This window comes from Malaclemys terrapin, chromosome 1 (assembly GCF_027887155.1).
Source record: "Malaclemys terrapin pileata isolate rMalTer1 chromosome 1, rMalTer1.hap1, whole genome shotgun sequence".
Lineage (NCBI taxonomy): Eukaryota > Metazoa > Chordata > Testudines > Emydidae > Malaclemys > Malaclemys terrapin.
The window spans coordinates 30,960,395-30,984,492 of record NC_071505.1 but is presented as its reverse complement, the minus strand read 5'-3'; the positions used below and the strand labels follow the sequence as shown (position 1 = coordinate 30,984,492).

At 41.4% G+C, this 24,098-nt stretch overlaps 1 protein-coding gene across 3 annotated transcripts in view; it reads right to left on the bottom strand.

Moving 5' to 3' along the window:
• GRAMD4 (GRAM domain containing 4) overlaps positions 1-24,098 on the bottom strand; it is a 110,986-nt gene that overhangs the window by 42,281 nt on the left and 44,607 nt on the right. For all 3 annotated transcript variants that reach the window (XM_054019531.1, XM_054019540.1, XM_054019548.1), the window contains exon 3: positions 20,224-20,344. In XM_054019531.1, the coding sequence (XP_053875506.1) occupies positions 20,224-20,344 (121 nt within the window). The remainder of the gene's footprint in view (positions 1-20,223; positions 20,345-24,098) is intronic.

Genomic DNA, 24,098 nt, shown 5'->3' with positions numbered 1-24,098 from the left:
TGGCTGACAGAGTTCAGACTAGGACTCTCAACATATTAACTACCAGGCTTGTTCCTTTTTTTGGATACATATTTCAGTCAAAGCCAGTATCCCCAATATCAGTGATAAAAATAAACTATAAACCAACATATTTACATTTTTAGATCAATATCCCATTCCCCCTACCTCCTGTGATGTATCCAATTGCTCAAACATTCAGAGGAAAGCTCATTTTCTGCCTGAGGGGAAAACACAGATGAAAGCCTAAAGCATCAGTGCCATTGCTTGTCATTTTTTAATTCACACTATTTAGCAGCCAGATGTTCCAAAAGAAAAAAATTCCATTAAAAAAAAAAATCCTAAAGTTTTTTTTTGTCTCCTACCACCATTCTACCATGGGTTTCCTCTGCTAAAAGCAGGAATGCTTACAATTCCTTAAACGTGGGAATGGCAAAATCTGGCAAAACGTTTTCCAGCAGTGATCTGCCTGGGAACCACAGTATACTACCAAAACCTGATGACAAGGGTATGGACAAGGGTGATCCAGTGTCCTTAGGATTTTCAGAAAGCCTTTGACCAGGTCCTTCACCAAAGGCTCTTAAGCAAAGTAAGCTGTCATGGGATAAAAGGGAATGTCCTCTCATGGATCAGAAACTGGTTAAAAGATCGTAAGCAATGGGTAGGAATAAATGGTCAGTTTTCAGAATGGAGAGAGATAAATAGCAGTGTCCCCCAAGGGTTTGTACTGGGACCAGTAATGTTCAATACATTATACATGATTGGGAAAAGGGGGGTTAACAGTGAGGTGGCCAAATTTGCAGATGATACAAAACTACTCAAGATAGTTAACTCCCAAGCAGACTGCGAAGAGCTACAAAGGGATCTCACAAAACTGGGTGACTGTACAACAAAATGGCACATGAAATTCAATGCTGATAAATGCAGAGTAATGCACACTGGAAAACATAATACCAACTATAGATGTAAAATGATGGGGGTGTAAATTTGCTGTTACTAGACAAGAGAGAGATCTTGGAGTCATTGTGGATAGTTCTCTGAAAACATCCACTCAACGTGCAGTGGCAGTCAAAAAAGCTAATAGAATGTTGGGAATCATTAGGAATGGACAGAAAATAAGTAGGGCCCTACCAAATTCACGGTCCATTTTGGTTAATTTTATGGTCATAGGAATTTTTAAATTGTAAATTTCATGATTTCAGCTATTTAAATATGAAATTTCACAGTTTTGTAATAATAGGGGTACTGACCCAAAAAGGAGTTGGGTAGGAGTCGCAAGGTTATTGTAGGAGGGGTTGGGGTACTGCTCCCCTTACTTCTGTGCTGCTCCTGGTGGCGGCACTGCCTTCAGAGCTGGGCACCCGGCCAACAGCCACCGCTCTCCAGCAGCCCAGCTCTGAAGGCAGTGCAGAAATAAGGGTGGCAATACTGCAACCCCCTAAAATAACCTTGCAACCCCCCTGAAACACCCTTTTGGGTCAGGACCCCCAATTTGAAACACACTGGTCTTCCCCATGAAATCTGTATAGTATAGGGTAAAAACACACAACACCAGATTTCATCGTCGATGATGCATTTTTCACGGCCGCAAATTTGATAGGGGCCTAATAAGACAGAAAATATCATATTGCCTCTATATAAATCCATGGTATGTCCACATCTTGAATACTGCACGCAGATCTGGTAGCCCCATCTCAAAAAAATATATATTGGAATTGGAAAAGGTACAGAAAAGGGCAACAAAAATGATTAGGAGTATGGAACAGCTTCCTTATGAGGAGAGATTAATAAGATTGGGACTTTTCAGTTTGGAAATGAGACTACTAAAGGGGGATATGATAGAGGTATATAAAATACTGAGTAGTGTGGAGAAAGTAAATAAGAGTGTGTTATTTACTCCTTCTCATAACACAAGAACTAGGACTCACCAAATTAAATTAGTAGGCAGCAGGTTTAAAACAAACAAAAGGAAGTATTTTTTCACACAACGCACAGTCAACCTGTGGAACTCTTTGCCAGAGGATGTTGTGAAGGCCAAGACTATAATAGGGTTCCAAAAAGAACTAGATAGGTCCATGGAGGATAGGTCCATCAATGGCTATTAGTGACGATGGGAAGGGATGCAATAGCATGCGAGTGTCCCTAGCCCTGTTTGCCAGAAACTGGGAATGGGTGACAGGGGATGGATCAGTTGATGATTACCTGTTCTGTTCATTCCCTCTGATGCAACCTGGCATTGGCCACTGTCCGAAGACAGGATACTGGGCTAGATGGACCATTGGTCTGACTCAGTATGGCCGTTACGTTCTTAACATACTACAAACAAGAGCCAGTGTAAGTGGGGCAGCACCCCCTGCAGCAAGATCTCACACAAATTACAGTTTCCTACTTGCATGTGTAGTATTAGACTAATGCTCCCTTTACCCCTACCTAGCTCCTGCTACATATAGCAACTGTCTCCCCAAACCAATACTCTAGGATCCTCATTTTCTCTATTGCCTGTTCCCTTGGTTTCTTTACCATCTCTCAGCTTCATGCCTTCTTCAATGTTTGATCTCTACGCTTAGAGCTGACCCTCCCCTCTCCTACTCCGCCCAATTCGTATGTGCCTTGGCATTTTATGGCAGGCCTGAACAACCATTTCCACGTCTCTCCTCCCTTGCCTTCAAAATGTAACCAATTCCTGTCCACCATCATGCACAAGTACTAGCAAGATGAGGCTGTGAGACACTCCAAACTTATCTAGCTCACTTCACATAAAAATCCTGCTTCTTACCTCTGGAGGAACTTTGCTACAAAGTGAAGCTCTGAACAAAAGAACTGAATGACCCATCCAAGCTGTGGATGTATTCCAGAGACTTGACCTAAGCCAGCAGTTTATTCCAACACTGCTACAAGCCCGAACCAAGAACTTTGCCATTACTATATGTAATTGACTCCTTTAACCAATTTTAACTCTCGCCTTTCTTTCTTTTTATAAATAAACCTTTAGATTTTAGTTACTAAGGGATTGGCATCAGCATGATTTTTGGGTAAGATCTAAGTTATATATTGACCTGGATGTGTGGCTGGTCCTTTGGGATCAGAACCACCTATTATTTGATGAGACTGGTTGTAAAGAACCACTCATCTCTAAATCCAGTGTTTTTGGTGGCCATATAAGAACTGGAATGCTGAGGAAACTGCCTTTATGTTTTCTCGTTAACCAACGTAGTGAAACAGGAGTTTACTTTTGTGGCTGGTTTGATATATCTTATAAAAGAATAATTACCGGTTTTGCGTTGTATTTGCCCTATTTCTCAGCAGTTCATACTGAATTTGGCATCCTCAGTGTGACCCACTAAGGCACGGTTACACATGAACACACACTTTAGGTCCCAACACTCTACCTACTCTGCTGCTAAATTGGAGACAAGGTACTTATTTTCTTTTGAGCCTAACAATCACTTTTCTTTTGAGTCTAACAATTTCAACGCTATCCTTACAAGGAAGTAGACTAGGAATACACACACACACACACACACACACACACACAGATTTTCCTTTACATTTACAGCTCCCTTAAATCAAAGAGGCCCATGACTGTGGACTTTGCAGGGCACGAAGACCAATTCTGGCACCAAAAATCCTTCCTCCTCCAAATCCTTCCTTAAAACTTACTTTGGGGAAGTTTTCTTAAATTGACCTTTTTGTACCCACTCCATGCCACTTTGCTTTTGTATTGCTGCCTCGTGTCTGTGTTTGAGTTAAACTATAAACCTCTTGGGATGGGAACTTTCTGACTTTGGCCAAACTTGTTGCTTTGGGGTTGGTAGGGGCACGGAGGAGTTGTTTGTTTGAAGAATGCATACAGTTACTCTTAAATCTATATTTAGATAGCCAGATGAGTGATGAGTAAACATGGATCTTGCCCTACATACTTACAGCAGGCTAAATATTGCATGTATCATTCTCTTCCTGCTTATGAGCCACTTGAGCTATCCCTATACACATCACAAAACAAAGGGGACACTACAGTGTTGCATGTATGATGAATGCTATATAAAACTGTTGAAATTCCCAATGTGCTGATATCTGCAACAGCTTCCCCGTTCTTACTTGGGTGAGAGTCCCAATGAAAACAGAATTAAGAACATAAAGTCTCTTTTCACTAAGGGCCTCTCCCCTCAACTCATTCATCATCCAAATAAGTCAAACCACAGTAGTTTGTTTAAAATGCACTAGTATTAATTTTTCAATCAAAAGTCAGTTTTCAGAGCACATATAATCAAAGTAATGAGTGTCAGATTCATTCCTACGTCCTAGAATCATTTAAAATTTATAATAAAGATAGAACAGAAAATTCTCATTGTTTGTTTGTTCTATTGAGCTGTCATGAGTAGCATCCTACACTCAAGATGTAATCCTAATTGTACATATTAATTTACAGGAATAATGTCTTAGTGCCAATATACTTTAATTTCAAATATCGTGTGTGTTTAATAAGACTCAGTTTGGTGAACTGCCAAGCACTGCAGATATGCAATGTTGGAAAATACAGGATTTTGTGATCTGAAATAGAAACCCAGACCTGAAGAAGAGCTATGTATCAGCTTGAAAGCTTGTCTCTATCACCAACAGATGTTGATCCAATAAAAGATATTAAGTCACCCACCTTGTCTCTCCAAGCACTGCAGAGTCAAAAGATAATGTAGGTCAGCATATCCTGTGTCATTATGATTGGTTTCTTAGAGACATTTATTCGGTGTAAACCTCAACAGAAGAAAGAAATCCATACATAATGCAAGTTAAATAGGTGGCAAATGTGAAAGACCTCAAGCAATGTGTGCTTAGACATAATAAAGATGCCTACCTAGAAAAGATGACAATCAGACCTACCACTGCAGTCAAAATTTGCTACCTGTGCACAGGAAGAAGAAGAAACAAAGGGGTGAGGGGAAGGAGAATTGCCTGCCTGAAGAACTTGAGTGTGGTTTTTCAATAAATGGGCATGACTTATTTTTTGAAGGTCACTTCCTTCTTTTGCCACCTCTGCATGCAATAATCTCTCTCTCTGTGTATCTTATTCTTAGTTATTGTGAACTATTTAACTTTCTCAAATACATAGTTAGTCCTCACAGCAAGTCAGACTTGTTTGTAGTGAGAAAAGAGGAATTGCTCTTCACCTCATTCAGATTTCCTCTGAAATGCAATCGCGAATGATAGGAAAGGGACATTATTAGCTTTTCTGTCTGAAGTTTGACACCCACTAGTTTAAGCATGGGAATGGTAAGGTATTCAGAAACTAAAATGATAAGGGCCATGAATAGGGCACAGAACCTTATGGGTAGTAACAAAAATACCTAAAGTCACTATACACAAAAGATTAAAGAGAAAATATTTATCTGCTAGTTTTATTTACTTCATGCATTTGGCAGCACTTGTGTATTGTCAATTTAATGGATTCCCATGTGCAGGCAGGCAGTCTTCCTCTTGCCTGCATGGGTCTTTTACACAGTAACTAGTGAGAGAAGCATTTTTAAGAATAGAAAAACATGATTTGGTTACAGCCATAAATTTTGGCAGGGGGAATTCAGTGGCAGGTGCTGTACCTGAAACTACATTTAGATTTTGTTTTTTAACTGATTAGATTTCAAGTACCCCTTTAAAATACATTTAACATTTTTCTTCTTTAATATCTGCATTTCCTCCTCCCTACCAATCCCCTCTTCTACCAGTTTAAACTATTTCCATACTATGGAAAATATGGGTGAATCTGACATTTTTAGAGACAGACAAGGTGGGTGAGGTAGTATCTTTTATTGGACCAACTTCTGTTGGTGAGAGAAGCTTTCAAGCTTACACAGAGCTCTTCTTCAGGTCATTTCTGGAGAGAGAAAAAAAAAGACTTCTATGACTTAATTGGTATTTTCCAACTCAAGCAGATGCAGGATTCACTCGCATGCAGGACTCACTTCAGAAGTGGTAAAAGGAGGAAGTGATCTGCTACTTTAAAAATAATGGTCATGTCCATCTATCGAAAAACCACACAACATCCTCAGTCAGGCAATCCTCCTTCCCTCTCACCCACGCCCCCCTTTTTATTTCTGCCACTTCCCTATGCCTGAATTTGCTTTTCTAGAGGCCTGTCACTGGCAAGAAACAGTTTGTTGAGAAATTTTCAGTCTTACTATGTGTCTAGTTCTCCATCTCCTTTTCTAACTACAGTCACTGATCAAACACTATCCTAAAACCCTACTGACAAACAAGCTATTGTGCTTTCCAGAGTTTCCAAAGGGGCACTTTCAGGTCAGTTTTTGGCCCACAGCGATACAACAATTAAAAAAAAATTCAGACAGCTTCATCCAGAGTCAAACAAGGAATTGTATAGGGTCAGATCTACTTAAAAAATTCATCTCTTAGGTAAACTGATCTGGCCCCCTCCTTCGTCGTTCATGCAACTTCCGAATATCTTGTTTCCCTGCTCCCCACAGTCCGATAGCTAGGCACTGATGCTGAGCCTATCACCCACAAATATGATTTCCAGGGAAATAATTTTTCAATTTCTCTATATAAGAAGTTACCAAATCCATCTAAAATCCTACCAACAAGCTGTTATACTGTCCATAGTATTGAAATATTCAGGATTGCCATTATGTTTTGCTTATGTGCATAACAATATTTAAATCTTTTAGTATGAGAAGTGAATATTATTACAATCAACTTTTGGAACTGCACCTGCATTAGTTTCTTTTTCTTAAAAGTAAAAAAGTTTGCAGGTAAGTTAAAGAATTAAAATGGTGTCATTATGATTATATATAATTACACTAAAGGTTTATGAGCGAAGGTACTGTGCTTCTATATATAAATCTACAATGGTTCTGTACACCTTTCCTCCTATGTTCAATTTTAAATTGAATTGTAATGATTGTGACTGGTTTGGGCCCTTTGGGGTGTCAACTGATGTGCTGGGATGCCACTGAGTCAGCCTGTTCTGCCAGCCTGGGTCCCCTTTACCTGGCCTTGCTGGAATAGGCTCACAAGCAAGCCAAGCACACCGGCAGGGCCACACCCAGCTGCACAGAGAGACAGAGATCTGCTGAGGAAAGATTTGGCCTTAGGGGCATGCCCCAACACATTGGTGTCCACTCCCTTTAAGGGGTACAAACCCAAAGGCTTTATGAAATTCACCTCCTCCCTTAATGTGGAGGGAAATATGCATAACTTCTTGCCCTTCCCCAGTTAGAAATTACATATTACTAGAAATGACATAACTGGGTTATATTATAAACAAGAAATAAGTTTATTAACTACAAAAGATGAATGGTGAGTGAATATAAGATGACAGAACAACGCATATTACTGACCAAATAAAGCAAAATACGCAAGCTAAGCTCAATATACACCTCTACCCAGATATAACGCAGTCCTCGGAAGCCACAAAAATCTTACCACGTTATATTGAACTTGCTTTGATCTGCCAGAGTGTGCAGCCCCTCCGCCCTGGAGCACTGCTTTACCACGTTATATCCGAATTCGTGTTATATCGGGGTAGAGGTGTACTTAAAAAACAGGTTACAAAATGTAAATTATCAGAGGGGTAGCCGTGTTAGTCTGGATCTGTAAAAGCAGCAAAGAGTCCTGTGGCACCTTATAGACCAACAGACGTATTGGAGCATGAGCTTTTGCCACAGGACTCTTTGCTGCTTTTACAAAATGTAAATTTGCACCCTAAATGTTATTTTAGGCAGGTTGCAAAGTTTGTGATTCCGAGTTCCAGTTATATTCCTTTTCAGACTGGACCCTTGTCTCAGTCTGGACTCCCCCATTACCTTCTCTTCAGGTGACTTTAGCAGTCTCTCTTTTTGGGCAGACAGGCCATGGAGAGGAGGAGTTCCATTTGCCTTCCTCCCCACCCTTAAATAGGATTTACACAAGGCGGGTGTGACAGGTTGGATCACAGAAACCCTCTTGGGAGCTGTCCCCCAATGTGCCAAGACTACTTCTACCCCAGCTTTCCCTGCCAGCTCAGGACTCCAGCACCCTGTCTTGCTGAGCCAGACACTCATCTTCAACACAGACCCCGGGTCTGAATTACTTGCCCCAAGGCTGCAAGTTTACCTGAAAGCAACTAACAGAAGTGTTCCTGTCTAACACTCAGATGCCCAACTCCCAATGGGGTCCAAACCCAAATAAATCCGTTTTAACGTGTATAAAGCTGATAACTCATAAATTGTTCGCCCTCTAGAACACCGAGAGAGATATGTACATTTGTTTGCTCCCCCAGGTATTAATACATACTCTGGGTCAATTACTAAGTAAAACATGATTTTAATAAATACAGAAAGTAGGATTTAAGTGGTTCCAAGTAGTAACAGACAGAACAAAGTAAGTTATCAAGCAAAAAAATAAAATGCGCAAATTTAGGTCTAATCAAACTGAATACAGATAAGATCCTCACCAGTTCCAGAATGATCCCTTTTACAGACTAATCTTTTAGCCTGGGTTCAGCAATCACTCACACCTCTTGCAGTCACTGCCCTTTGTTCCAGTTTCTTCCAAGTATCCTGTGGGGGTGGAGAGGCTCTCTCGTTAGCCAGCTGAAGACCAAATGGAGGGGTCTTCCAGGGGTTTAAATAGACTCTCTCTTGTGGGTGGAGATCCCCTCCTCACTCCTATGCAAAGTCCAGCTCCAAGATGGAGCTTAGGAGTCACCTGGGCAAGTCACATGTCCATGCATGACTCAGTTTTTACAGGTAGAATCCATTGTTTACATGCTACCTTGAACATTCTCAAGTAGACTTCCTATGTGGATTGGAGTATTCCAAGATCCATTGTCCTTTAAGTGTTTCTTGATTAGGTACTTAATTTCAACATTCCTTTCTCCAGGAACTGACCAAATGCTCTACTAAGGTTATTTAAAAAAATCAACCCAGTACACAGCCAACATTCATAACGTCGAATACAAAAATGATACACGCATGCAAATAGGATTAATACATTCAGTAGATCATAACCTGCCAACCCACCACCCCCTCAATTCCTTCTTACTGGCTACTCCAACAGAGGGGTAGGAGGGTGGGTATTGGAATGGATATGAACAACACATCCTGAAGAACAACATTTACAAGAAAGTGATAACTGTTCTTTCTTCAAGTGCTTGTTCACGTCAATTTCAATCAGGTGACTCAAGCCCAAGTGCAGGAGGCGGGGTCGGAGTCTTCCACTGATTGGAGCACTGCTCACCTGAAAGCTGCATCGTCTCTGGCCTGCTGAGTAACCGCCTATTGTATGGTAAAGGTATGGATGGAGGACCGTGTCGCTGCTCTGCAGATTTCCTGAGTATGGATCTGCGCCAGGAATGCTGTTGATGAAGCCTGTGCCCTGGTAGAGTGCGCAGTGATCAGGGGGGCGGGAACCCCTGCCAGGTTGTAACACTGGCGGATGCAGAATGTGATCTATGATGAAATGCGTTGTGATGACACAGGTAGGCCTTTCATTCTGTCCGTCACGAATAGCTGGACCGATTTTCTGAACGGCTTCGTTCTGTCAATGTAGAAAGCTACCGCCCTGCAAACATCTAGTGAATGGAGTCTCTGCTCCCTGCCATTAGAATGTGGCTTAGGGTAGAACATTGAGAAAGATATCCTGGTTAATGTGAAACTGATACAACCTTTGGGAGGAAAGCAGGGTGAGATTGGAGCTGAACTTCGTCCTTATAGAACACTGTATAAGGGGGCTCTGAGGTTAGGGCCTTGAGTTCAGACACCCTCCTGGCCAAGGTTATCGCCACGAGGACCACCTTGTAAGAGAGGTAGAGGAGGGAGCACATTGCCAAGGGCTCAAAAGGTGGTCCCATCAGTCTAGAAAGGACCAGGTTGAGGTCCCAGACCGGGACAGGCTGACAGACATTACAGTATAGCCTGTCGAGCCCTTTTAAGAACCGGCTTACCACAGGATTAGCAAACACAGAGCGTCCCTCCTCGCCTAGGTGAAAGACCGAGATGGCAGGTAAGTGCACCCTTGCTGATGACAACGAAAGCCCCTGCTGCTTCAGATGGAGGAGGCAGTCCAGAATAAGCGGCACTGATGCTAGTGTCAGGGACAAATGGCACTGCGCCAACCAGATTGAAAAACTCTTCCACTTGGCAAGGTATGTGGCTCTCGTAGAGGCTTTTCTGCTGTCAAGGAGGACCTGTCTAACCTGGTCTGAACAGGAAAGCTCCATCAGGTTCAACCGTGGACCTTCCATGCCGTGAGGTGAAGCGACTTGCCGGCTTTCCCTTTGACTGCAAACTTTACCTGTGGAAATAATCCCATTCAGTTAGCTAGGTCTACCTCACATGAATAAAGTCTATCACGTGGGTACTTTTGTGGAATTGACTGCTATGAGCCTCAGTAGATCCTGCGCCGCCTCAAAAGCCTCTGGGATAGACTAGAGAGGTAGGTGCTCCGATGGGAGCGGTGAGCAAGATGGGCCCAGACTTAAGTGCCTCGCTTGGACAGGAGTCAACGTGGCCCCACTCTGGCCCGACTAAGGTGCCACTGGTGACTGTTCCCTGGGTCTTGCAAAGGGAGATCGGCCTCTCTCTGACCTTTCTTTCTTCTGTGCCGGCGATTGGGACCGGTGCCAAAGGCTGGAATGTCCCCGAGAGGCTCCATGCCAGTGCCAAGCTTCCTTGCTAGCATCTTCCTTCGGCCCTGGATCCTTCGAAGACTGTGCTGCAGCGCTTCGCATCGACGACAACGTGCTAGGAGCAGGCTCCCCGGTGCCTGGGTCCGACGGAGATCGGAGAGTTGCCTCCATAAGGAGAATTTTGAGATGCTGCTCCCTCTCATTAATGGTTCGTGGTTGGAATTCCCGACAGATCTTGCAGTGGTCTTTCTGATGACCCTCACCCAGGCACTGTAAGCAGGTGCTGTGGGGTGGGGGTCACTTTTTGGCCTGCACTTGGCACAAATCTGGCAAGTCTTAAGCCCGGGGATCGCGGCATGCCCTGGTAACAAATGAGGGGAAGGAGACTGGGGGAGGGGGAACCCCCTGAAACTTATAAATAACTACTAAAGTATACTAACTACTGGAAATTAACTATGTACAGTGTACAGCTAAAGCACTGCTAATCCACTTGCTGAAGCAAGAGAAGAGCAAGGGGAAGTTCTAGCTACTGTCACTGGCGGTAAGAAGGAATTGAGGGGGTGGTGGGTTGGCAGGGCTCTATATTGGGCACCATGAAGGTGCCACTCCAGGGGGTGCCCAGGCCTACCCTACAGTTGCTGCAAGGGGAACAATCTTCCAGATACTGTGCACATGCGTGCACACACCCCTGATTGGAATTGACATGAACAAGCATTTGAAGAAGCATATCTTCATAAAGAATATGGAGTGAAACATCACAATGGTAACTGAAGTCAAACAATTCCGAATACATTGCTTCAATGCTCACTTGTTAATTTAGGGCTGGTGTAGCACCTGAGACCTGAACCACAGTCAGCGAAGTTAGGTCTGGTCTATACTACCCGCCTGAATCGGCGGGTAGAAATCGACCTCTCGGGGATCGATTTATCGCGTCCCATCGGGACGCGACAATCGATCCCCGAATCGGCGCTCTAACTCCACCAGCAGAGATGGTAGTAAGCGCCGCCGACAAAAAGCGGCAGAAGTCGATTTTGCCGCCGTCCTCACAACGGGGTAAGTCGGCTGCAATATGTCGAATACAGCTACGCTATTCACATAGCTGAATTTGCGTATCTTAAATCGACTCCCCGCTGTAGTGTAGATGTACCCTTAGGCTGTGTATTAAAGCAGATGCTTACAAGTTTACTGTCTAATACATGACCCTGGCAAAGGTATTGCTAGTGTTACTAAAATACAGACACTCCTAAGAAGCAACAGATACTGGGTATGTATGTGAATACACTCCAAAAGATTAGGCCCATACATCCTGACCTAACATAAGAGGATTTGACAGAAGTGATGAATAGGGATATTTTGCCTGAGACATCTGGTGCAAGGTACAAGGGGAGGTAACAAGCAGATGTCATGAAACACGTACGGTGGTATGTAAGTTGTCTCAGCCTATAAATGTTGGGGAACCTCACCTTAACCCTTTGTCCAGCATAGGGAGCAGTGGAAACTCCTGCTGCTGACTGAGCCAAGTCCTTGCCACTTGGCACTCGTGTTAGTAGTTGTAGACATTGATCCAGGAAGCCAGTACTGTGTCCTGAGGACAATAAACCTGGCCGAGCACCTTTGCCACTGAACCAAGTCTGTGGATAATACTATCGAGGTCTGCTGGGTTGGCTATCTGTGCAGAGCCGGGACAGCACATGGCGAGAACACACACAAACACGCCAACTGACAACAGCTGATACAAAAGACCAGGCGAATGTTTAAAAACTAGGATTACAAATAGTGTTTTCGCTTTTCAGAACTATTTTTTCTATTTAATGGATCCATTTACTGTAACTGAACTGTTAACTCATCCAAGAATGATTTCAGTGCTCTGCTCAGTATCATAGAACAGCTATAAAAACTAGAATGTGGGTTTACTATATGAATCATACCAAAAGAGATGAAAAACATTAAAGGTGAATAAAGGGCGTGTGTTATGTGAGAGTGGTAATGGCTGGTTTTTTTGGGGTAAGAAAACTGGTTTGCTCCCTTTTCTTCTTCTTTATGATGTGTAAGGGCACCTTACCCCCTGTAGTTTTTTTGTTTTAGTTTCGGGATGATTTTTACCTTAGAAATATCAGCAATATCTTCCCTGGTTTTGCCGGAGAACAAAATCCGATCCCATCCTGCTGCCAGTGCATGACTGCTCCCTACACTGGTGCACTGGGGCGAGGGAAGAGAAGAGGACCCACTTCTCAGCCTTTCCTGCCATGCCTAAAGGATTGCTGGGAGCACTCCTGAAATTGGCAGCCTACTAGCTCAGTCTAAGACCCTACAGAGAAGATAAGTGCGAATCAGCACGACCTAGCAGTGGGAGAGCAATGCTCTCCAACTACAAGCCAGGGCTGTCTGAAAAGCCCACTCACTTTGTCAATGTCCCTGTCCACTGGCAAGAGAACAGTCGCCTTTTTCTAGTACAGCCTAAAGCCTAGAAACAGTGACTTCTGCTTTTGTACACAATTATCACCTGACTCTCTAGTTGACACAAGCTTGTTAAAGATTCATTGTTCTATTTCTAACAAACCACAGCACTTTTGTTGTGTTCAGTGAGCTAGCAGCAAAGTGGTGCTCCCTAAAATGCTGCTCGCTGAAGTGCTGGCAAGCAGATTTTCTGACAATAGGATTTTAGACAATTTCACTTCAAAGCCAGCACACACAATGCAGCCAGTACTATAGCGACATATCATAGGAACTGAAAGGAAGCATGAAAAAGAAATATAAGGAGTGGGATAAGATTTCATTCACTTCCTAGACAGCCAAGCAATTTTATATTGCACACAAGCTCCAATTCCACAAAAGTACCCACGTGATAGACTTTATTCATGTGAGTAGACCTAGTTAACTGAATGGGATTATTTCCACAGGTAAAGTAGTCAAGTGAGTAACTCTTTGCATGATCAGAGCTATAGTTAGGCATACAAGGGAGAATACATATTCACACTTCAGAAATCACAAAACAAACACCCCTGAAGACCTGATCAATTATTTTTTTAAAGCCTCAGAGAAAAACAACTCCGCTTTCCCCAATTCCATGTATGCATTTCAGGACGAAAATTCAGCCTTTAATGTACGCACACAATTGTGGGGGGGGTCTCCCCCTTTTCAGCCCTCCCCATTCATCCAGGCTTTCCCCTGGTTTTCACTTGCAAGCACTGTCCCCTGCTCTCTGCCCTGGGTACAGATACAAAGAAGCAAGACTACAGCACCATTATCAAGTGAATTCCACTGGCTCCCCATTCATATCAAGACCCAGCATAAAACTATATTACTGCAGCACCCAGAGGCCACAATCAGGATCACTGTGTTAAGTGCTGTACAAACACACAGGAAAAACAAATTTCAGTGTGGTAGCAGTGCTAGTCTGTATCAGCAAAAACAATGAGGAGTCCTTGTGGCACCTTAGAAACTAATTTATTTGGGCATAAGCTTTCGTGGGCTAAAACCCACCTCATCAGATGCATAGAGTGAAAAAATATAGAAAGCAGTATAAATATTACAGCACATGAAAAGATGGGAATTCCCTTATCAAGTGTGGAGTCAGTGTTAACGAGGCCAATGCAATCAAGGTGGAAGTGGCCTATTCTCAACAGCTGACAAGAAGGTATGAGTATCAGCAGAGGGGAAAATTACTTTTTGTAGTGACTGATCCACTCCCAGTCTTTATTCAGGCCTAATTTGATGGTGTCCAGTTTGCAAATTAATTCCAGTTCTGCAGTTTCTCGTTGGAGTCTGTTTTTGAAGGTTTTTTGTTGAAGGTAATATATCTGCATATACAACCCAAGACTGTTTTGCTGAACATGTTTAATGTGTGGTGAATTTGCCCATACCCTGTTCTCTTTTCGCTATTACTGCTTCCCAAGTTTCTTCCTCACAAGATACACTGATCTGAAACATCTCGTATGATTTAGCTTCCATTTTTCCAAATAGCATCTCTTTGTGTTATTTATTGTCCATGTTTCTGATATGGTCCTTCTTTATCATTTTCTTCTGTCTTGAAGAGTGTTCACAATTCCAACTTTAGAATCAACTGCAAATCTCATTAACATGCCATTTACTTACCCTTTAAGGTCATTATATTCATACGTTCAGAGCAGTCTGTTCACCAATCCTTGCAGTACCCCTCTAGAACTATCCACCCAATTTCATACATTGCCAGCTCACCTTTGTTTAGTCTTTTCAGCCATAGGACAGAGTTTTTATCCTTTTACTCCACAGAATTCCTATTCAAGCCAACAGTTAATTTTTTAACTAAGAACTTGAAAGACATAATATCAAATGTTACATCCACTGCATTTCCTTCATCTACCAAAAGGAGAAATTCAGGGTTGTCTGAATACTTGTGCAATGTAATATATAAATATATACTGTATCTCCTATTTAAAAGGGAGACAGTTTTCCCCTTAGCCCAGCTGATTCCATGACTCATGTTCTTATAACAAAATATTATTTGGCCACACTAATAATTTAAAGACATTTTCAAAGCTTTTACAAAATCTCTTAACCCTTTAGGCTTCAAGTTTAATTCCAGGACATTTGTTAAATTAAGCAAAAACAACTATAGGCGGGCACACACCATTTGCCTTCCATCTCTTTGTGGTTATGCAAACTTGCAAGCTTTGGTGAACTGAACATTAAAAACAGGAAAAAAAAAAACTCAATGAGGAGTCCTTGTGACACCTTAGAGACTAACAAATTTATTTGGTCATAAGCTTACGCCCAAATAAAATTTGTTAGTCTCTAAGGTGCCACAGGGACTCCTCATTGTTTTTGCTGATACATACTAACGCAGCTACCACTCTGAAACATTTATTAAAAACAGAGCCACTGAAGGCCATATTTCATCAGATCCACAATTTTAGCATCTCGGTTCTAGTGACAACAAATAAAAACATTTACTATCCAAAGGAACATTTTTGTGCTTTATTGTGTGTACCTTTTCTATAAACCTGATACTTTGATCAATAAATAGATACTGCCTCTTCCTTGTGCAATGAACTTAACTTGGGATCTAAAAAGTGAAGACTTCTTGTTCCTTGCCATTACTCAAAAATTCTCAAGATTATTTTTTGCCCTGAAGTTTGTTGTTTTGCATTTAGGAAGTAGTTAATTAAAACTGAGGATGAGACATTTCAAAGGTTAACTGACCTGTGTTTTCTTGCTAACAAGCAGGGCCGGCTCCAGGGTTTTGGCCGCCCCAAGCAGCCAAAACAAAACAAAAAAGCCACGATCGCGATCTGCGGCGGCAATTTGGCGGGAGATCCTTCACTCCCAGGCGGAGTGAGGGACCATCCGCCGAATTGCCGCCGAATACTTGGACGTGCCGCCCCTCTCCGGAGCAGCCACCCCAAGCACCTGCTTGAGAAGCTGGTGCCTGGAGCCGGCCCTGCTAACAAGACAGAAATGTGTTAACTAAACATATGAGAGAGAAAACATAGTATGATTCTCCAAGCTTCTTTGGACTCTTTCCTAGTACATAAACAGCATAGGAGCATTAGTTTAGTATCATGTTGCAGTGCCATAGTTTGTGCTTTGCTAAAATGTAACAGATACAGGTATCAAATATCTAGGACAACATACAACCTTAAAGAAAAACAACTGCCTCAGCATCAAAATAGGATGCATTAGCAAACCACAGTAAGTGTACCAATTATAAATGCACTAATTTATACAAGACACCCAATTATGTATTACTATTCAAGAACAAGTGAACAAGAAACTGGCCTGGAGCACGTGCCGAGTGCATCAAGGTAACCCAGACGCATCCTGGTACTAGCGTAAGCCACTCATATGGCCTAACTTAGACTTCCACCATCCTCTCCACTGCTTCATTCCTTCCACACACCCTGTCTTTTCTGCATTTAATATTTTGAAAAGAAAAAAAAAGTGTCCCGCGTTAGTCTTAGCCTTTGATCACAAATAAAATCCAGTAAAATATACCCATAAGGAAACCAAGAAATTGCAATTGCCATTAAACCTGCTTTTTCCACCTACAATCAGTCAGGTAACAAAAATTGTTTTTGAAAGAGACCTTTGCTAGTGCTAGCTAGAAGAAAAAAAATCATACGTACATATTTTAACAAAAAAATGGACATCAGCATGGCTTTGCCAACTGTAAAGATGTTCTAAGATATTTCTCTTTCACAATACAGCTTCTTTCTGATTGGTCTGTTATCTAAGTCAGTCCTGTGTTTGTGACATCAGGTTCATTGCCATGAAGATGTACATTATTGTGAAAGTCAAAAATTTAACACAACAGCTCAAAATTCTGCTCCACTTGCATCATATGTGCATCCTTCATTACACTATATGGAACGGAAATGCGCAAAAAAATATGGCCCCATACAATGTTCCCTCTAATTTTTTCCATCCATGTGCACCAATATCGGGGTAATGTGCGGATCTGCGCTACCAGTAGAAACAAAACACCAAGATGTAATATATATTTTTAAAAAGTTACCATTCCAGCCAAGACAGGTTAAGTATTTTAGAACTCACTACTCAAAGAATTAAAGAAATAAAATTATGAAATGCATAGAGCAGGCAAAAACTAAAACAGCAATTTGAAAGAATAAAATTACAGAGACGTGTGTGAAACAGAGACAGTGTGCAAGAGAGGGGTGTGTGTGTGTGTGTGTGTGCGCGCGAGACAGAGAGAAGGGGAAGTGTATGAGAGACCGGGCGCTCTCTCTTTAAGCGGTGAGGCACTCACCAGTCTGAAGGCTCGTTCAGACCTCAGCACTAGCAGCCACATCTAACTCCCAAGCCCTGTCCCTCCTCCCTCTGTGGAGATGGGGTACCTGGGCAGGGGGAGGGAGACACCCTGACATCAGCATCCCCTCCCCCTCTGCTCAGCAAGCAGGAGGGTACCAGAAGCAGCTGGCCAGGGGCTCCAAGGAAGAGGACAGGAGCACGTGGCTGCAGAGCAGCAGGGGGAGGGGCACCTGAACACAGTCGCTGGATGTGCGCAGCTCTTCTAATCAAATGCTCAGCACTTGATTGACTCTTGGATGGCCATGCGGCTTAGGGGAGAACACTGACCTATAAGTTCCCTACGTTCAAACAGAATGATTATTCAGCCTGCAGTAGTGCCCAGAATACATTAGTTTACAATCTGGAAGGAGAAAGGTAAGGAAGGGGAGGAGGGGAAAAGATACAGAGGGTTCAAAGGCTGAAAGTTGGCACACATATTGGTACTTCCACGGAGCTGCCTTTTGTTTATTCATGAACTATCCCCCAATCATCCTCCTTCCTTGTCATTATTAGCTGACTAGTTTCTTGTAGGCTTCCTTGGGGAAAAGGGGAATGAGACGTAATGGCAGAGCACTTTTTGTTTATACCTAAATTACTCTTAAGAAATATTGGTGAAGAGAGCATCCATTTATGTTACTTTTCAAAATAGGAAATTCCCTCTTTATACAAGATGTATTTTGCAGACAGCTGCATAACAAGCCTCCCCTTACTGTTTCCTATATTTTACTTTTGATAGCCCAACTCTCGTCCTCCATTTTGAAACTTATCCTCCAAGGATAAAGTAAATAGACTTCACATTTCAATCATGTTCTTCTATTCAGCATGTCTCTCCCCCTGGAGGCAACCAAACACTGCTAGTACCATGGGATGCTCACCATTATCTGGGCTGATACCATAATCTAGAAAAAAAACACTTAGCATTTGTTTACTCTAGAGAGCATAAGCAAGGGGGCAGGGAATGGAAAGGAGAAAGGAACCATATCAGAAAAATAAATTCTGGTCTGGTACAATAGATCAGCAGCCATATTATTCTAATCAGGCCAGAAATGTATTTTAAGATGTAAAATGTTGGTGATTTCTTCACTACAACTACAGTTTACTATCCTGTCCCCTTTTGTATACATAATTGGCTGCTACTCAACCTCAGTCAGGACAAGATTCTGTCACTTCAGCATAAGCAAGGCTGCTGCTTTGGCAATATGACAAGTGGTTTCTTACAAGGGTGGAAGCAAACTGATCTACACAACCTGGATGTCATGAATAAGGCAATGATTTTGTCAGAGGTAACAGAAGTCACGGAATCAATGACTTCCAAAGACCTCTGTGACTTCAGCCCCAGCAGCTGGAAGCTGCAGGGTCCCACCTTCTCTCACAGCGGCAGAGAGCTGTAATTTAGCCCCACTGCCCGAGGCAGTGAGCCCCCAAGCTCCCCAGCCGCCGCAGGCAGGGGGGTACCCCGCAGCTCCCTAGTCGCCACCATGGGGGACAGGGGGACCCCTGCAGCTCCCCACTGTGGTGGCGGCAGGGGGACCCTGGAGCTCCCCTGTGCCATTGGGGAGAGGGATCCTGGAGCCGAGTCCCCATGGGTGGTGGGGGCCCCAGAGCTGGCAGCTGCGGGGTGGCTGGGCAGCCCCTTCCCATTTTATCATGGATATTTTTAGTAAAAGTCAGGGACAGGTCACGAGCTTTCGTGAATTTTTCTTTGAAACTTAATATTTTGAAGTTTTTAAAAAGTACATTAAAATTGCCTCTTGTAGGGAAGCAATTGAGCGAGAACACCAACTTTAACAATACATCAGCGCTAAATTTTATGATCAATTAGAAGGAGATTTTCTTAATATCAACTAAAAAGAGAATTGTTTGCCTTTCACTCCTATCCTTAATGTTTGCCTTAATGTAGAAATAGAAATTAATGGAGATATCCTATCGCCTAGAACTGGAAGGGACCTTAAAAGGTCATCGAGTCCAGCCCCCTGCCTTCACTAGCAGGACCAAGTACTGATTTTGCCCCAGAACCCTAAGGGGCCCCCTCAAGGATTGAACTCACAATCCTGGGTTTAGCAGGTTCAAACCACTGAGCTATCCCTCCCCCCCCACCTGGCAAATTTGAACTCAAATGTTACTAATGTAGAAGTGCAGTCAGATTCCTACAGCTTTCCTATTCCACAATACTGTAACTTCTGGGTATGAATGGGAATTCATTCATGCCTATATTTCATTTAGTTGCTATTTTACGGACCACCAACATTTTACATTTAGTAACAGTTTCCATATAATTAAAAAGAGGAAAACATACATATTTTAAGATGTTTCTGCCAAAGTAGAGCACTTGCTAAGGAAATGCTTAATTTGACTTATTAAAAAAAAAAGAAAAAAAAAAAGGGAAAAATCTTCTTTCCCCCTTCTCGTAATTAAGCTACTAGATAAGGGGGGGGAACTAGCACATAGGTATTTTAGATGTACTCTCGGATGTCAATATGTATGAAATATTCACCAGCTGCATATAGTAAATAAAATATTTGAAAGAAACCCTTATTTTTTCCCTTTTCCTACAAATCTATAAATAGATTTTTTTCAAAAACCTACCACCACTCAATTATTTTGATGAGGCTTTAAAAAACAAAAAACAACAACTTATCCCGTTTCTTAAGATCACCTCATATGTGGTACACATCTTGCATCGAACCCAAAGAAAGACGGCATACATCAAAAAACCTCAGCCACTGCCAAACAGGTTTTCCATATTTTCCTACCCTCCATGCACACCAAGCCATATTTCAATAAGCTTGGACATTCCTTATTCAAGAGCATTCTTTATTACTTACGTAAAAAGTGTTTTTCCAGTAAGGCGATTTCCAGGTGACCTTTGATCTCATTTAATCTATCAGACTCTGTTCTGTTAAAATCCTGGACTCCTGATGCCATGTTGATGGCCCCTGGACCAGCCTATGAAAAAAGGAGGGGGGGGGTGGAAATAAATAAATACATTGACAACTCAGAAGGAAGCTTCTCCCTGAAGTGTCATTTAAATACTTTAATTTACCTCAAAAACAGTAAACAAAGAGCTGTGTGAAAAAATGTGTAAGCACTTGAAGCCAACACAGCAATGCTTTTATTCAGCATTAGAATTACTGAAATAAATCAATAACAGCTGATCAAACATACAGCATCTTCCTCTGACAGGTTTGCTCAGTGCGCTTGCCTAGAAAGATTCTAGATTTGCTGCAACATGACGATAATTTCACTTCCCTCCTGCTGGCTGAAGGTGCATTTCAAATAACGCCCTTTTCCCTTTAATTTGACATATGGCCAATTAAAACAAAAAAAATCCAATATGCACACAAGCAATAATCTATGTCCTGGTCTATACTTAAAACTTAGGTTGATATAGCTACAGCTCTCGGGGCTGTGAAAAATCCACATTCCTGAGTGCCACAGCTATGCCGACCTCAACACCCAGTGCAGATGCAGTAAGGTTGATGAAAGCATTCTTCTGCTGACCTAGCTACTGTTGCTCAGGGAGGTGCGGTGATTACAGGAGGAGTTACTTCCGTTGCAGTAGTGTATGTCTACACTATGGTGTCACAAAGGGAGACCTGCAGTTCCATAGCTATACTGCTGTAACCCCCTGTAGCACACAGACAAGCCTCAACAAAAAACAGATTTTCTAAGCACTGACTACCATTCTGTACAAATCCTCTCTGCATACATGCGAATACTTTAGCGTCAAGACATAATCCTGAAGGAAGAAAATCTACAATCCTGATGCACGAAAGACAACAAAAAATCAGCAGGGCTATTTTGTTGCATTTTTACAGCAATGTGGGTAGTGTCCAAAAGACGATGCTGCAGGACAAAAACCTCTAGGCTCTTACATCTTTTAGAGGTGATTTATCATCATCTTTACCAGCAGCGGCTACATCTAAACTAAGCACTGGAAATACTGCAGAATGTGAAAATCAAAGAAAAATGCATGGCTTCTAACAAGCAGCAGCTTGCACGAAGTGAAACAACAAAGGAACAGATGTACTTTCATACTAAGAGGCAGGTGAGGATGCTACGTTTTTGGAAATAGTCTGTTAAATTACAAGACAGATTTCTGTTTTGCAAGATGGTTAATTAAAACATCATGTGCAATCACAACTAGCAATGTACAAACCCTATAGATTGATTTTGGGTGTAAGCTCTTGGAGCTACTCATGGTATTAAATGCTTTCCAGATGCAATAGTATTCATTTTATAAGTAAAGCAAAGGTGAATTTTTATTCTTAGCCCACAATTGAGTCATCTGTACACATTCAGAACTCAAATGAGAACGTAAGTACTTTTGAAAGAAATGAAATATTTTATACAAAAATAAAATCCAGTAACTAAATTAGTATAAGATGATCTAAATATAGTCAAGTAATTCAGCACATTAATAGAACTGTTTTAAATTTTAAAATAAATTAAATGTTTAAAAACTAATAAGTATTTAGTTAAAAACAAATGTGTATCCCATCCAAAGGTTTTAAAAGCAGATCAGTGATTTATTCATAACATACACAGCATATACATTTTCACTGTTAGGAATTATTTACACTTTTTAAGTACCCTGTCAATGTACCTGTAACACAGAGGCCCATTGGTGCCCACAGGCAAAAGGGTTCACTGTTCTCTATGATCAAGTCCTATATCAGATCTGAAACTCACTACACCTAATACAGTGTTTCATGGTATTTACCCAAAAAGAGTAGCTTATAAGGTCTCTACTGAAAGCTTGTAATGATTATGGGTATTGATAAGTTACAAGATGTGTATATGGATAATATTTAAGGAATAATGTAACAATGTTCAAAATTATACCCTTATGGTACTGGGTGAGTGATCCAGGGAATGTGTCTTGGTGATGACCCTTTCAAGAGTTGTTATCCCTCCCTGGCAGGCCAATTTTGTAATATATGATTAAATTGCCTACTCTTGCCCCATCCCCAAACACTCAATGGAAAACCAACTGTAAACAATCAAAGCCATTTGAAGATAACAAGAAACTTTATGACTGATTGGTGTCAATATCCTCAGAAGCAGAAGATGCACAGCTCCTAGTCTAAGGAGTTTGCAAACCCTATTAGGCCTGGTCTACACTAGGCTGTGTGTGGGGGGATTGATTTAAGTTACGCAACTTCAGTTACAGGAGTAACGTAGCTGAAGTTGACATACTTACATCTACTTACCGCAGTGAAGACACCGTGGTAAGTCGACGGCTGACTCTCTCCTGTCAACTCCGCCTGTGTCTCTCGCCCAGGAGGAGTACTGGAGTTGACGGGAGAGCACTCAGTGGTCGATTTATCATGTATAGACTAGATGTATAAATCGCCCCCCGCTGGATCGATTGCTGCCCGTCGATCCAGCGGGTAATGTAGACCAGCCATTAGTGAACAGAAACCAAAGACTGATTCGGTATTTGAGAAAGCAGAGAAAGACCCTCTATGCATCCATTCACTGAAGAGAGATCTTGTTGAGCAGGTGTTTTTCATGAAACCTGACTCAGTCCTGGGTACCTCAAAAACCACCACAGTACCATTTTATTAAATGTACATGTTTTCTTAATTGGAGTTATAGAGATGCAGAACTTGAATCTCACACTAATGAACTGTAATATAACAGATTCTATTCTTACAAGGCTTCAAACCAGGATTGATAAAAATTGATGATTTAAAAAAAAAATCAGATTTTTTTACTTCAATTAAACAAAGGTTACTTTAAAAAAAAAAATAAACCTAAAATTAAATTTGAAATTGATAACCTATGTTAAGGCCTACATTTATTATAATCTATTAAAATCATTAAATGAAGTACAAAAAATATTAAAACAGTACCTTGTCTGCTAAGTTTTAAAGAAAGTCAGACAACTGAGCTGGTGGAAATCACTTGCTAAGCACCAGGAACCAGAGTTTGCTGGAGTGCTAACCCAACTTTTGATAGCAGTAGCCTCTTCTGCAGGTTCAGAAAGACTATTTTCTTCATTTCAGTTTATTCAACTGGACAGTTCAATGACTACTTCGTTCAAAAGTTAAATCTCACTTCCAGGTGAGATTTCTTAAGTAGGCAAGGTTGTTTTCCTCTTCCAATTTATGAATAAAAACTAAGGGTAGAGGATCAGATCTACTAGTTCTAAACTGCAGAAGGACATGATTACCAGAAACAAGCATTTCAATACATTAAACAACAGATAATACTTCCTTTGTTTAGTAAATCGGTTTTTAATGCCCCCCCCCCAAAAAAAATTTCCCTTATGTATCCAGCAACTTTAAAGGTAGCTTTATTTAATTAGAAAAATAAACTGTTTTTGATCATTAACTGAATTTGCATTTCAATCCTAGTAGAACTTGACACAAGTCTTAAGTAAGATATTAATCTAGTAAATAAGAAATGAATCACCATTTTCTAATAAAAACGTAAAAATTAAAAATCTCAATAAATGTAAGTTAAGTTATTTAAGCAATATTATAAAAATGTGGGTAGATAGTATCATAGTATCCTCCCGGCTAGCCCCAAATTTAGAGTAAAGGCTATATTTAGTTGCAAAGCAACATATTTGAATTGTTATTAACCAATAAGAATCAACCTCTCTTTAGGAAAATTATTAAAATCTATGATTTACAAATCAATGTTCCCTGCTTGCTGATTTAAATCATGATTAAAATTTGTGATTTAAATC